Raw genomic sequence first — 11,809 nt, forward strand, 5'->3', positions numbered from 1 at the left:
GTCAAATATTGCCTACTGTCCCTATCTACCTGGTGGAATAGTTACAGTAGGTTTGTCAACAGACCGATGAAAGATCTCCTATAACTTCACAAGCTGTTTAATAGACCAGACAGTTATCAGCTCTCACTCTGACTTCAAATACAAATCAGATAAAACTCAGCTTGATCTTAACCCTTACAGCAGGGTTGTCAGAACCTGCCTATTCCCTATATAGTGCACTACTCAAACATAGTGTGTTTCTTTGGCAATAAGGTGCCACTTGGGACACAAGCCTGGACCGTTGCCTGATTAACAGTAAAGAAGACAATCACAGATGGAAGTACCAATCATTTTTCAGCCATGTTTTGGATTGTATTGCCATGTAATGTATGAACACAATATGGTACAGTACTTATACAGATGATGACTACAACAACATATTCAGTGGACAGCAGGTGGACGGATTGTTATTACTGTACAGATTCTGTGGGGAAACATCAAGTCTCTATGGAAATATCAAACCATATACTGTAAACCACCATCATTTAATATACCGTACACCAGGTCCATATCCGTTTAAAAACGAGACACAACATTGATGTAAAAATGTGAGAGAAAACAAAAGAAAAATCTAACAAGAACATATACATTTGAATGGAATCAGTTTCGTGACATCCAATTGCGATCTTGTCTGATCGCTGCAACTCCCCAACCGACTCGGGAGAGGCGAAGGTCGAGAGCCGTGCGTCCACCGAAACACAACCCAACCAAGCCGCACTGCTTCTTGACACAATGCCCACTTAACCCAGAACCCAGCCGCACCAATGTGTCGGAGGAAACACTGTGCGCCTGGCAACCGTGTCAGCGTGCACTGCAGACAGCCCGCCACAGGAGTCGCTAGTGCGCGAAGGGACAAGGACATCCGTGCCGGCCAAACCCTCTCCTAACCCGGACGACGCTAGGACAATTGTGCGCCGCCCTATGGGACTCCAGGTCACGGCCGGTTGTGACACAGCCTGGGAACGAACCTGGGTCTGTAGTGACACCTCAAGCACTGCGATGCAGTGCCTTAGACCGCTGCGCCACTCGGGAGGCCCAAGTCAAGGTATTTTTCTGAACAAATGTTAACTCTATTTGATTATTGAGATATTGGATATGTTAAAGACAATACATGTGTAATATATGTGTAATAAAATGATATGCAGGATTAATCAGAGGGAGATTATTGTAAACGTAAAAGTTGTATTTCCCTGTCCTCAAAATTATTGGTAGACAAAGGGGCAATCTGGGATTGGTACAAATTCATTTTTTGACTTTTAAATGAATGATATATAGCCATTGATTGTTGACTGCTTTGTTTTACAAATCCGGGATTGCCCCTTTATCCCATAACTTCTGTCATCAAAAGTATACCACAGACTGTAGGCTTCTCCCTTTGCTCATTAATAAATATACCTCTAATCGTCACCAGGTACAAACAATCTAACTGGTCCAGATACATAGCCTATTCTTAATATCCTCTACATATGTAAACAGTTTACTGACCTTTGAAATTATGACCTCTGGAATGCTTTACATAACGCTATACAAAAGAGCGAAAACAGTTTGAAAATAATGATTACATTTATGTGCAAAGTATAATCTTAGAATAACTTCTCAAAGTATGATATATTAAAAGTTACGCTAGATAGCAACAACATAATGATGCTCTGTTGAGAATAATTATTAACACAACAAACATAAAATAGACATTCTATAAACAAATGAGCAATGTATTGGCAAAACTAAATGTAAGTGATAAGCGTTCTTTTCCCCTTAGTATCATCATCACTAGTCTCTACTTGTCCCATCTCTGGTTTGTATATACAGTTTGTGTAGGTTTCATATATCCGTTCATCCGTCTACTCATCCATCCATTCCTCTTGTTTCTTCCAACCCCGGTGTGTCTCTCCGTCTGTGTCCCTAATATACCAGAGACCTGACTGAGACCTGGGGCCATATGTATCAAGCATCTCAGAGTAGGAGTGCTGATCTAGGATCAAGTCCTGCCTATCCATATAATCTGATTCATAATGATCTAAAAGACAAAACTGATCCTAGATCAGTACTAGTACTCTGAGATGCTTGATACATACAAGCCCAGAAGACTGGGAGCTGATGATTCTAGCTCTCCTCCAGCCAGGAGGGCTTGTCTGACCCTGGGGGCTTTAACTTGACGTTGAACTGTCTCAGTGTCTGTTCCAACTGCTGCTGGTTCCCAGCGAAGTAGGCTGAGATAGCATTATGGAAGAGCAGCAGCTGCTTGTGCATCACCTTCACCTACACACACACACAGAGAGAAGTAGGCTGAGGTAGCATTATGGAAGAGCAGCAGCTGCTTGTGCATCACCTTCACCTACACACACACACAGAGAGAAGTAGGCTGAGATAGCATTATGGAAGAGCAGCAGCTGCTTGTGCATCACCTTCACCTACACACACACACAGAGAGAAGTAGGCTGAGATAGCATTATGGAAGAGCAGCAGCTGCTTGTGCATCACCTTCACCTACACACACACACAGAGAGAAGTAGGCTGAGATAGCATTATGGAAGAGCAGCAGCTGCTTGTGCATCACCTTCACCTACACACACACACAGAGAGAAGTAGGCTGAGATAGCATTATGGAAGAGCAGCAGCTGCTTGTGCATCACCTTCACCTACACACACACACAGAGAGAAGTAGGCTGAGGTAGCATTATGGAAGAGCAGCAGCTGCTTGTGCATCACCTTCACCTACACACACACACAGAGAGAAGTAGGCTGAGATAGCATTATGGAAGAGCAGCAGCTGCTTGTGCATCACCTTCACCTACACACACACACAGAGAGAGAGAGAGAGGGAGAGAGGGAGAGAGAGAGAGAGAGAGAGAGAGAGAGAGAGAGAGAGAGAGAGAGAGAGAGAGAGAGAGAGAGAGAGAGAGAGAGTGATGTAGAATTATTGTAAACTAACTAACCAAACAACTAACTAACCCACCTTGTTCTCTTCCAGGAACTTGAGTTTGATGGTGACGTCTGAGCGCAGCCGTTCGTACTTGTCTCTCTGCACCTGGTACTGCTGCTGGGACACCTCTATACGCACCATGGTGGCAGCATCACGAGGGCCCAGACTCAACTCCTCCAGGTCGGCCCTGTACGCATCAAACTCCAGCCTGGGAGAGAGAGAGGGGAAGATAGGTAAAAACATAGGCTTGGGCCGTCTCCAGATAGTCATACCGTTGGTTCTTCTGCCATCCCGCAATTTACAGTGAGGGAAAAAACATATTTGATCCCCTGCTGATTTTGTACGTTTGCCCACTGACAAAGAAATGATCAGTCTATCATTTTAATGGTAGGTTTATTTGAACAGTGAGAGACAGAATAACAACAAAAAAATCCTGAAAAACGCATGTCAAAAATGTTATAAATTGATTTGCATTTTAATGAGGGAAATAAGTATTTGACCCCCTCTCAATCAGAAAGATTTCTGGCTCCCAGGTGTCTTTTACAAGTAAAGGTGAACGAGAGAAATTGTGCAAATGACTAAAGTTGTGATGCATGCTTTTCTGAAGGAAGAGCAGCATGTGTACATGGAGCAGAGGAGAGAAGAACGGAGGAGAAAAAAACACAAGTAGGAAGCACAGGGATCAAATGGGAGCTGTACAGACAACCCATTCAGAGCTCTTTGACTCCTCGCAGAAAGCCATTATATGATATCTCATGGCAAACATTTAGTAGTGAATTGCATACAAGTTAACTTCATCACCTCATGTGCACCGCACAACAGAGACTCGCCGATAGATAAAGAATGCTATGAACTCACCAGCTCCCGCTGTCTCCCGTTGTGCTATTTATAAACACACACGTGACTGGCTTAACTGTTCTGGGGAACTGCAGTAAGCTTCATAATGTAAAATAATTTGACAGGTGAAATGAAGAACACAATCTGCTTTATCTCCTAACGTATTGTACAAGTTGACAGCAGGTATTAACTTAAAAAGTAGCGAGAAATATTCAAATTTCTTAAAATAAAAATTTTAGAAAGAAATACCTCAGTATACGGTATACCACCCAATCCTATAAAACACCCACATAACACCCTGTAACAACGAATAACCCTCAAACCCAGGTTCAACTCCTCCAGGTATGCATGGTACACATCACACTCCAGTCTGACACACAGAACTATGATGTCATGTCAAACACACTCTATATAATGTCTCTGGCAATCATAGATATAGGGCCACATTTTCATGGTGTAAAGGAGCACAGATCTCTGTAAAAAAGACTGTAAACCTCATCATTTGGGAGTATGATCATTTGAAACTGTTATAAGGAGGAAACTACCACAGTATCTCCAGGCCCTGCACCTTTCTTTTTTTATTATGTTTTACTGTTTTTTACCCTTTTTTCTCCCCAATTTCGTGGTATCCAATTGGTAGTTACAGTCTTGTCTCATCGCTGCAACTCCCGTATGGACTCGGGAGAGGCGAAGGTCGAGAGCCGCGCGTCCTCCGAAACACAACCCAACCAAGCCGCACTGCTTCTTGACACAACGCACATCCAACCCGGAAGCCTGCAGCACCAAGGTGTCGAAGGAAACACCGTACACCTGGCGACTGTGTCAGCGTGCACTGCGCTCGGCCCGCCACAGGAGTCGCTAGTGCGCAATGGGACAAGGACAACCCTGCCGGCCAAACCCCCCCCCCCCAACCCAGACGACGCTGGGCCAATCGTGCGCCGCCCCACGGGTCTCCCGGGCGCGGCCGGTTGGGACAGAGCCTGGACTCGAACTCAGATTCTCTAGTGGCACAGCTAGGACTGCGATGCAGTGCCTTAGACAACAGCGCCACTCGGGAGGCCGACCCTGCACCTTTCTAACCCCATCATCGTTGTTACCTTGCAGCCTCGTACAGTTTGATGGTCATCAGTGTGTCCTCCATGGTCTTGTTGACCAGTGTATTGATGCTGGACACAAAAAAGTTGATGGCGCCAAGAAGAGCCTCCCCGTTCCTACACAACAACTTCTGGGTCTCTGCGTTGTAGCCAAACTCATCCTGTGGACACAAACACCTGCATTTACATCCTGAATAAATACCTCATGTAGAGGAACAGTCAGTAAGGTAGCCTGGATTCCAAAGTGAAACTGATAGGCTGTGTTTCCAACCAAAAATTACAGCCTGGATTTTCAGGCTACATTTCTGGAGGCCAATTTCACACAGTGTGCCATCTGCAGCTGATTTCTGGCTGGGCTGAGGTCTACGGGTTAAGCTTAGGGGTCAGGGGTTAGAGGTCTTTCTTACCCGTAGTTCAGGTGATTTCTGGCTGAGGTCCGCGAAGGTGTCCCCCAGGGCCTGCTGGGTCTGGACCATGTTGTAGAAGTGGCTGGTCAGGGCGCTGGTCAGTCTCAGGACAGACTCGTACTTCCTCTTGGTGTCCCTGAGCACGTCTATCTGGGCCTCCAGCTCCAGGTCCACCGTCCGAGAACCACGGCCAAACCGCTCAGAGAACATCTGCTTGGTACACTGGTGTAAAGATGGAGAGCAAGAGATGTGATTAGGATAAAGGAGAGAACATCTGCTTGGCACACTGGGATAAAGACGACTTGGAGAGATGTGATCAGAATAGAACCGAATAGAAGAGTTACTTGCTTTCCAAGGAGGAAATTATTCCCAGCCTTCAGGATTCAATGAAGGATGGCTTCAACACATTTTCCCCAGGAGACAGGTTTTGTTCTGTACCTTGTAGGTGTTGATGCCCCACTTCTTAACGCTGTCTAGTTTCTCCACAGCCACACCACGGTTAGCCTCCTCCACTGACATGTTCTGGTTGCTGTTACTGTGGTGCATTCCAGACCCTGACACAAAGGATAATAAATAACATGCTCACTCTCAGAGGATTCCTTAAAGTGGCTAGTTGCTGAGACCTAGTTGATAAAGTCTATAGTAAACAAGATGGACCTTCCATCTCATTTACTATGAACCCTGTCACAAAACCAGCTTCAGTCAGTAGCTACGATACACAGAAAGGCAGATCAGTGCATCCTTGGGCACTCTCCTAATCACTGCTACTCAAAGCAAAGACCTGAAATATTCCTTTCATGTACCAAGTATGTCTTTGAGACAAATAGTATGACAGTGATTGAGTGACCGGTTGAGAGTGAATGAAATGAATGAGTGAACAAGGTGAAGTGGAGTAAAGGAGGGTGGTGATGTATGGGTCCAGTGTAGGGCTGGAAAGTTCCAGTAACATTCCCAGGTAAAATGTCCACGTTTTCCAGAAACCCTGGTTGCAGAATTCAAAATGTAGTGCTTATAGTAATTCTGGAATTACCTTCCAATTCTGGAAATCTTCTGACCAGGATTTCTAGAAAACCTGGGAATTTTGGGGAACCCGGAATTTTGCAACCCTACTCCTCTGGTACCTGTGAATGGCTGGTCGGTCTGGTTCTGGTTGGCTATCCTGCTGGCTGCTGACTGGCTGGGGACCAGACCTACAACCTGTCCCCTGGACTTCATTCGCAGGTCTGGAATGAACATGGGAGGGGGGAGATGGGGAGAGGAGTTGTGAGGATATGTGATATATGAGATGGAGAGAATAGATGAAGGTTGGTGAAGGTGTTACAGAGGTGAGAGGATGTGATAGTGAATCATGAAGGTTTTCCATGTCAAAAAAACAATAGAACATAAGTAGAAGTAAAGTATGAAATATGAACATGTTGAGAACATAAGTAGAAGTAAAGTATGAAATATGAACATGTTGAGAACATAAGTAGAAGTAAAGTATGAAATATGAACATGTTGAGAACATAAGTAGAAGTAAAGTATGAAATATGAACATGTTGAGAACATAAGTAGAAGTAAAGTATGAAATATGAACATGTTGAGAACATAAGTAGAAGTAAAGTATGAAATATGAACATGTTGAGAACATAAGTAGAAGTAAAGTATGAAATATGAACATGTTGAGAACATAAGTAGAAGTAAAGTATGAAATATGAACATGTTGAGAACATAAGTAGAAGTAAAGTATGAAATATGAACATAAGTAGAAGTAAAGCATGAAATGATGCACATGTCATGTGGTGATTTAATGAATATTTCATTCGTTAACCGCTTCATGTGACATTTGCATACATAGGAAGCATCCAAAATGGCACCCTATTCCCTATGGGGGAGCCATAGGGCTCTGGTCAAAAGTAGTGCCCTATCCATTTGGGATGCAGTTGTCGTCATTAGAAACATTCACGCAAACATAACACAGTAAATCAAACAGCTCTGCAATGAAGTCAATCAGGTTAGTAAACATATGCAATTTTTTTGTTAACATCCACCGACATGCATTCAGTATGCATTAGACAGTACAGCAGCATTCCCTTCTTTCCTGTGACATCTGTAGAGGTACACAGTGTTGTTGAAGAGAGGGACTTCAACTGTGTCTGGGGTTAAACAGCAACCCAGGCTACAGACAAGGCTCATTCTCCCACAGAATTAAAGAGTAACTCATGAAAACACTCTTAAAAGTGTAAACAGGTAGACTCAGCAATATGACGTAGAGGCAGAGAGTAAACAGCACAGTGGGTCAATTTCCACAACAACAAAGAGTGTTGAAGCTCGAGGCTCAACTTCTCCGGTGTTTTGGTGCCCTGGCTACCACGCTGTGAACAGCATGAAACGAACCCGTGCACATACTGTGTGACTTTACATTTTTTAAATTGTTATTATTATTCATTACACCACATAAAACAATTGAGCTCAGGTGCATCCTGTTTCCATTGATCATCCTTGAGATGTATCTACAACTTGATTGGAGTCTACCTGGGGTAAATTTAATTGATTGGACATGATTTGGAAAGGCACACAACTGTCTACATAGGGTCCCACAGTTGACAGTGCATGTCAGAGAAAAAACCAAGCCATGAGGTCGAAAGGAATGGTCAGTAGACCTCCGAGACAGGATTGTGTCGAGGCACAGATCTGGTGAAGGGTACCAAAACATTTCTGCAGCATTGAAGGTCCCCAAGAACACAGTGGTCTCCATCATTCTTAAATGGAAGAAGTTTGGAACCACCAAGACTCTTCCTAGAGCTGGCCGCCGAGCCAAACTGAGCAATCGGAGGAGAAGGGCCTTGGTCAGGGAGAAAGGGAAACCTTCCAGAAGGACAACCATCTCTGCAGCACTCCACCAATCAGGCCTTTATGGTAGAGTGGCCAGACGGAAGTCACTCCTCAGTAAAAGGCACATTACAGCCCCCTTGGAGTTTGCCAAAAGGCACCTAAAGGACTCTCAAACCATGAGAATCAAGATTCTCTGGTCTGATGAAACCAAGATTGAACTCTTTGGCCTGAATGCCAAGTGTCACGTCTGGAGGAAACCTGGCACCATCCCTACGGTGAAGCATGGTGGTGGCAGCATCATGCTGTGGGGATGTTTTTCAGCAGCAGGGACTGGGAGACTAGTCAGGATCGAGGGAAAGATGAACGGAGCAAAGTACAGAGAGATCCTTGATGAAAACCTGCTCCAGAGCGCTCAGGACCCCAGACTGGGGCGAAGGTTCACCATCCATTAGGACAAAGACCCTAAGCACACAGCCAAGACAACACAGGAGTGGCTTCGGGACAAGCCTCTGAATGTCCTTGAGTGGCTCAGCCAGAGCCTGGACTTGAACCTGATCTAACATCTCAGGAGAGACCTGAAAATAGCTGTGTAGTGACGCTCCCCATCAAACTTGACAGAGCTTGAGAGGATCTGCAGAGAAGAATGGGAGAAACTCCCCAAATACAGGTGTGCCAAGCTTGCAGCATCATACCCAAGAAGACTCAAGGCTGTAATCGCTGCCAAAGGTGCTTCAACAAAGTACTGAGTAAAGGTTCTGAATACTTATGTAAATGCAATATTTCTAAAAACCTGTTTTTGCTTTGTCATTATGGGGTATTGTGTGTAAATTGATGAGGGGAAAAATGTAGGGGTCTGAATACTTTCCGAATGCACTGAAAGTACAAAAATAAAAAAGGAACGCGAAGTCTTGCATCTCGCTCATCTCCATAGCTGCGGTGCTGCTTGTAGCAACATCATTTCGCTGAGTCTTCCTTTAAAAGAGGGAAGTATACAGTTATGTGGAAGGTGGTTGAGAGGTGTAAAGCCACTTGTGGGCTGAGGTTCGGCTCCAGGGACAGGGGCACAGTTAGGGGCATGGGGACGTCTCCTGTCCACATACTGAGGGTTGAAGTGGATAGCGGGGCCTGGAGGACAGGGTTGGTTAAGATAGTCAGTAAGAGAGAGTAGGAAGTAGATCTTAAAATCAAAATAGCCAATACAGTAGAGAGACTGTTTGCTACCTATAGAGACTCCTGAAAGAACTGAAAGAAGATTATGTCAAAATAGAGTCACTGATGCAGAATAGCATGCAGGAAAGCTCCTAAAATAAACAAAAAACTGAATTGACTTCCATCAGGACAAACCACATTGGAGCAGTTGAAAATGTAGTCTTCACCATTCTTAATGCTAACAAACCAAGCAAGCAGCACAGACATTGCTTAAGGGACTAGGCTATTCATTGATTTAATAAGGCCTAAGTGGGCATAATTAAGTGGACAATGCAAAGCAATGAGAGCAGTAGGGAGCGAGAGAGAGCTGTCTGTACCTTTAATGAAGCTAGAGAGAGCAGTAGAGCTGTGTGTACCTTTAATGGAGCTAGAGAGAGCAGTAGAGCTGTCTGTACCTTTAATGGAGCTAGAGAGAGCAGTAGAGCTGTGTGTACCTTTAATGGAGCTAGAGAGAGCAGTAGAGCTGTGTGTACCTTTGATGGAGCTAGAGAGAGCAGTAGAGCTGTGTGTACCTTTGATGGAGCTAGAGAGAGCAGTAGAGCTGTGTGTACCTTTAATGGAGCTAGAGAGAGCAGTAGAGCTGTGTGTACCTTTGATGGAGGAGGTGGGTATGATGCCCCCTGCAGGTCCTCCGTAGCCTCCAGACACAATGCTGGTCTCATTCAGGTTGGGACCAGACACCATCACCTGCTGCAGGTCCTAAGGTGAAGCCACAACACATCAATGGAATAGATATAGCCTAACTCTAATCAGTCCCCCACGGATTTCGCAGAGATTTATGATATTTGCGGCCAAAAACACTTGATTTTGCTGCGCCAAAAAACAAATGTGAATCCTGGAGGGACTGACTAATGCGTAATGCTCCTGTAGAGTTTATTGTCAACCTGTCGAAGACCTTCCATATAGGCCTAATCTTTGTTGTACACAGACACTCACACACATGAAAATGGTTCAGTAGATTAGGTGAAAAACAATTAGGAGAAAAACTATCGATGAAGGTTTATTGTGGTTAGTCTGAAAGTCTTCTATGTTAACACGTACACTACATCTAAATCTACAGTTCTCCAACCACGACGTGACACACTCTCTCTCATCCCTTCTACTGCATATCCCTACCTTCTCATCTAAGGTCCACTGAATCTTTGCAGCCTGCACAGAAGTGAGACATAATACAGTACAATAAAATACACAAACAAATAGTTTATGTAATGAGAGGTCACCACACACAGTATACATATATATACTGTACATAGTAACTGTATCTCAAATGGCACCCTATTCCCATGGGACACAGACCATATGACCCACCTGCTCCAAACTGTCATCCTCGGCCAGGGTCTCTCCATTGCTGTTGATAGGAATCTCCATGGTAGCCGCTTTGCCCATAAAACTGTCTGCCATGGTGGTCGTCTGCAGGAGAGAGAGCATTGGGAGAGAGACAAAGAGATGGGAGATGGAGAGATGGAGAGATGGAGAAAGAGTGAGGTGATGAAGAGAGAGAGCACGATCATCACACACTGAGCTTTTCACATTAATGATAGGAATGGTTTCAATGTAAATATGAGTAGAATCTGCCTAATTCAGGATAATATCCAGCCTAGCCAGCTGTGATATGTAAATATGCAGTGTCCATATTCCTTAGCCAGCTGGCTGATCTGTCCACTGGTACAGTTACAGTGCTGAAAGCAGCGATAACCTGCTCTCACAACAAGCAATCACATTTCACAACACATTATAGCAGCCATAGCTAGCTATTCGTGATCATCATTCGTGTTGTATCTAGTTAGCTTGTTAGTCCCAGCAATACAACACCTAGCTAGCTCCAACCTTGCGTCCCTTGCCAGCTGGCTAAACTGGTGGTGCTGCTGAAAATTATGATGAGCTCAGTTAGCATGATCTGCTAGCTAGCTAACGTTACCTGCTGTGTAGGTGCAGTAGTCAGATCTCCCAAAATGTCAAATGTAGCTGTTTATTCCACACGGTATTTCATCAAATATTACTATTATGAACGGAATGACACCGTTGCAATGTTTATTTTTCGTCTGTTGATGAACGCATGACTATAGTCGTTATTCCGTTAGTATCCCCCGGTAGAACCGGACACAGTATGCAGATGAAATCCCTGAAGCCCAATCCCTCCCTCCTTCCTTCCTCTGGTGCTACACGTAACGCTACGTCAAGTCGCTACGTCAAGTCGTCACGTCGAACAGCTGACGACATCAACTACCCTCTGCCCTCAAACATTTAGTGATTTGGATTGTTTGGTTTGTGTGGAAAAACAAACATCACCACCTTAAAAATGAAGTTCTCTCTGCAACTAGGGCAGAAGGAGGTTTTGAGTTATTGGATTTTGTGGATATGAATAATACCTTTACGATTAAATGGTTGAATTCCAGCATCTTTATGGTTCTCAGCAGGGTTGGGGAGTAATCCGTTACATGTAAACTGTAATCTGTTACATTACCAGCTACAATATTGTAATCAGA

General features: G+C 44.3%; 1 protein-coding gene across 6 annotated transcripts; it reads right to left on the reverse strand.

Annotated features, from left to right (window-relative positions):
- Positions 1-326: 326 nt before the first annotated feature.
- On the reverse strand, positions 327-11,471 carry LOC106581000 (arfaptin-2). Of its 6 annotated transcripts, none has more exons than XM_014162640.3 (10): positions 11,242-11,471; positions 10,632-10,733; positions 10,440-10,472; positions 9,914-10,022; positions 6,422-6,523; positions 5,739-5,854; positions 5,301-5,522; positions 4,897-5,054; positions 2,996-3,170; positions 327-2,298 (listed from the first exon to the last, which is right to left on the reverse strand). In XM_014162640.3, exons 2-10 carry the CDS (start codon positions 10,722-10,724, stop codon positions 2,143-2,145), a joined length of 1,164 nt encoding a protein of 387 aa, XP_014018115.1. In that variant the 5' UTR covers positions 10,725-10,733; positions 11,242-11,471; the 3' UTR covers positions 327-2,142. The 6 variants fall into 6 exon arrangements, with proteins under 6 accessions (XP_014018115.1, XP_014018114.1, XP_014018117.1 ...); XM_014162639.3 differs by having other exon boundaries at positions 10,620-10,733; XM_082966616.1 differs by lacking the exon at positions 327-2,298 and adding an exon at positions 2,314-2,830 and having other exon boundaries at positions 10,620-10,733.
- Between the last annotated feature and the right edge of the window lie 338 nt (positions 11,472-11,809).

This window comes from Salmo salar, chromosome 20, assembly GCF_965601325.2.
Source record: "Salmo salar chromosome 20, fSalSal1, whole genome shotgun sequence".
In the NCBI taxonomy this organism is placed as follows: Eukaryota; Metazoa; Chordata; class Actinopteri; order Salmoniformes; family Salmonidae; genus Salmo; species Salmo salar.

Bases quoted from the DNA above. Each gene is read 5' to 3' on its own strand.
- LOC106581000 (XM_014162639.3), bottom strand. From the start codon at position 10,724: ATGGCAGACAGTTTTATGGGCAAAGCGGCTACCATGGAGATTCCTATC. The intron at 5,855-6,421 runs GTACCAGAGGAG...CCTTTGTGTCAG, and splicing joins GACCGACCAGCCATTCACAG to GGTCTGGAATGCACCACAGT. The intron at 3,171-4,896 runs GTAACAACGATG...TCTCTCTCCCAG, and splicing joins AAACTGTACGAGGCTGCAAG to GCTGGAGTTTGATGCGTACA.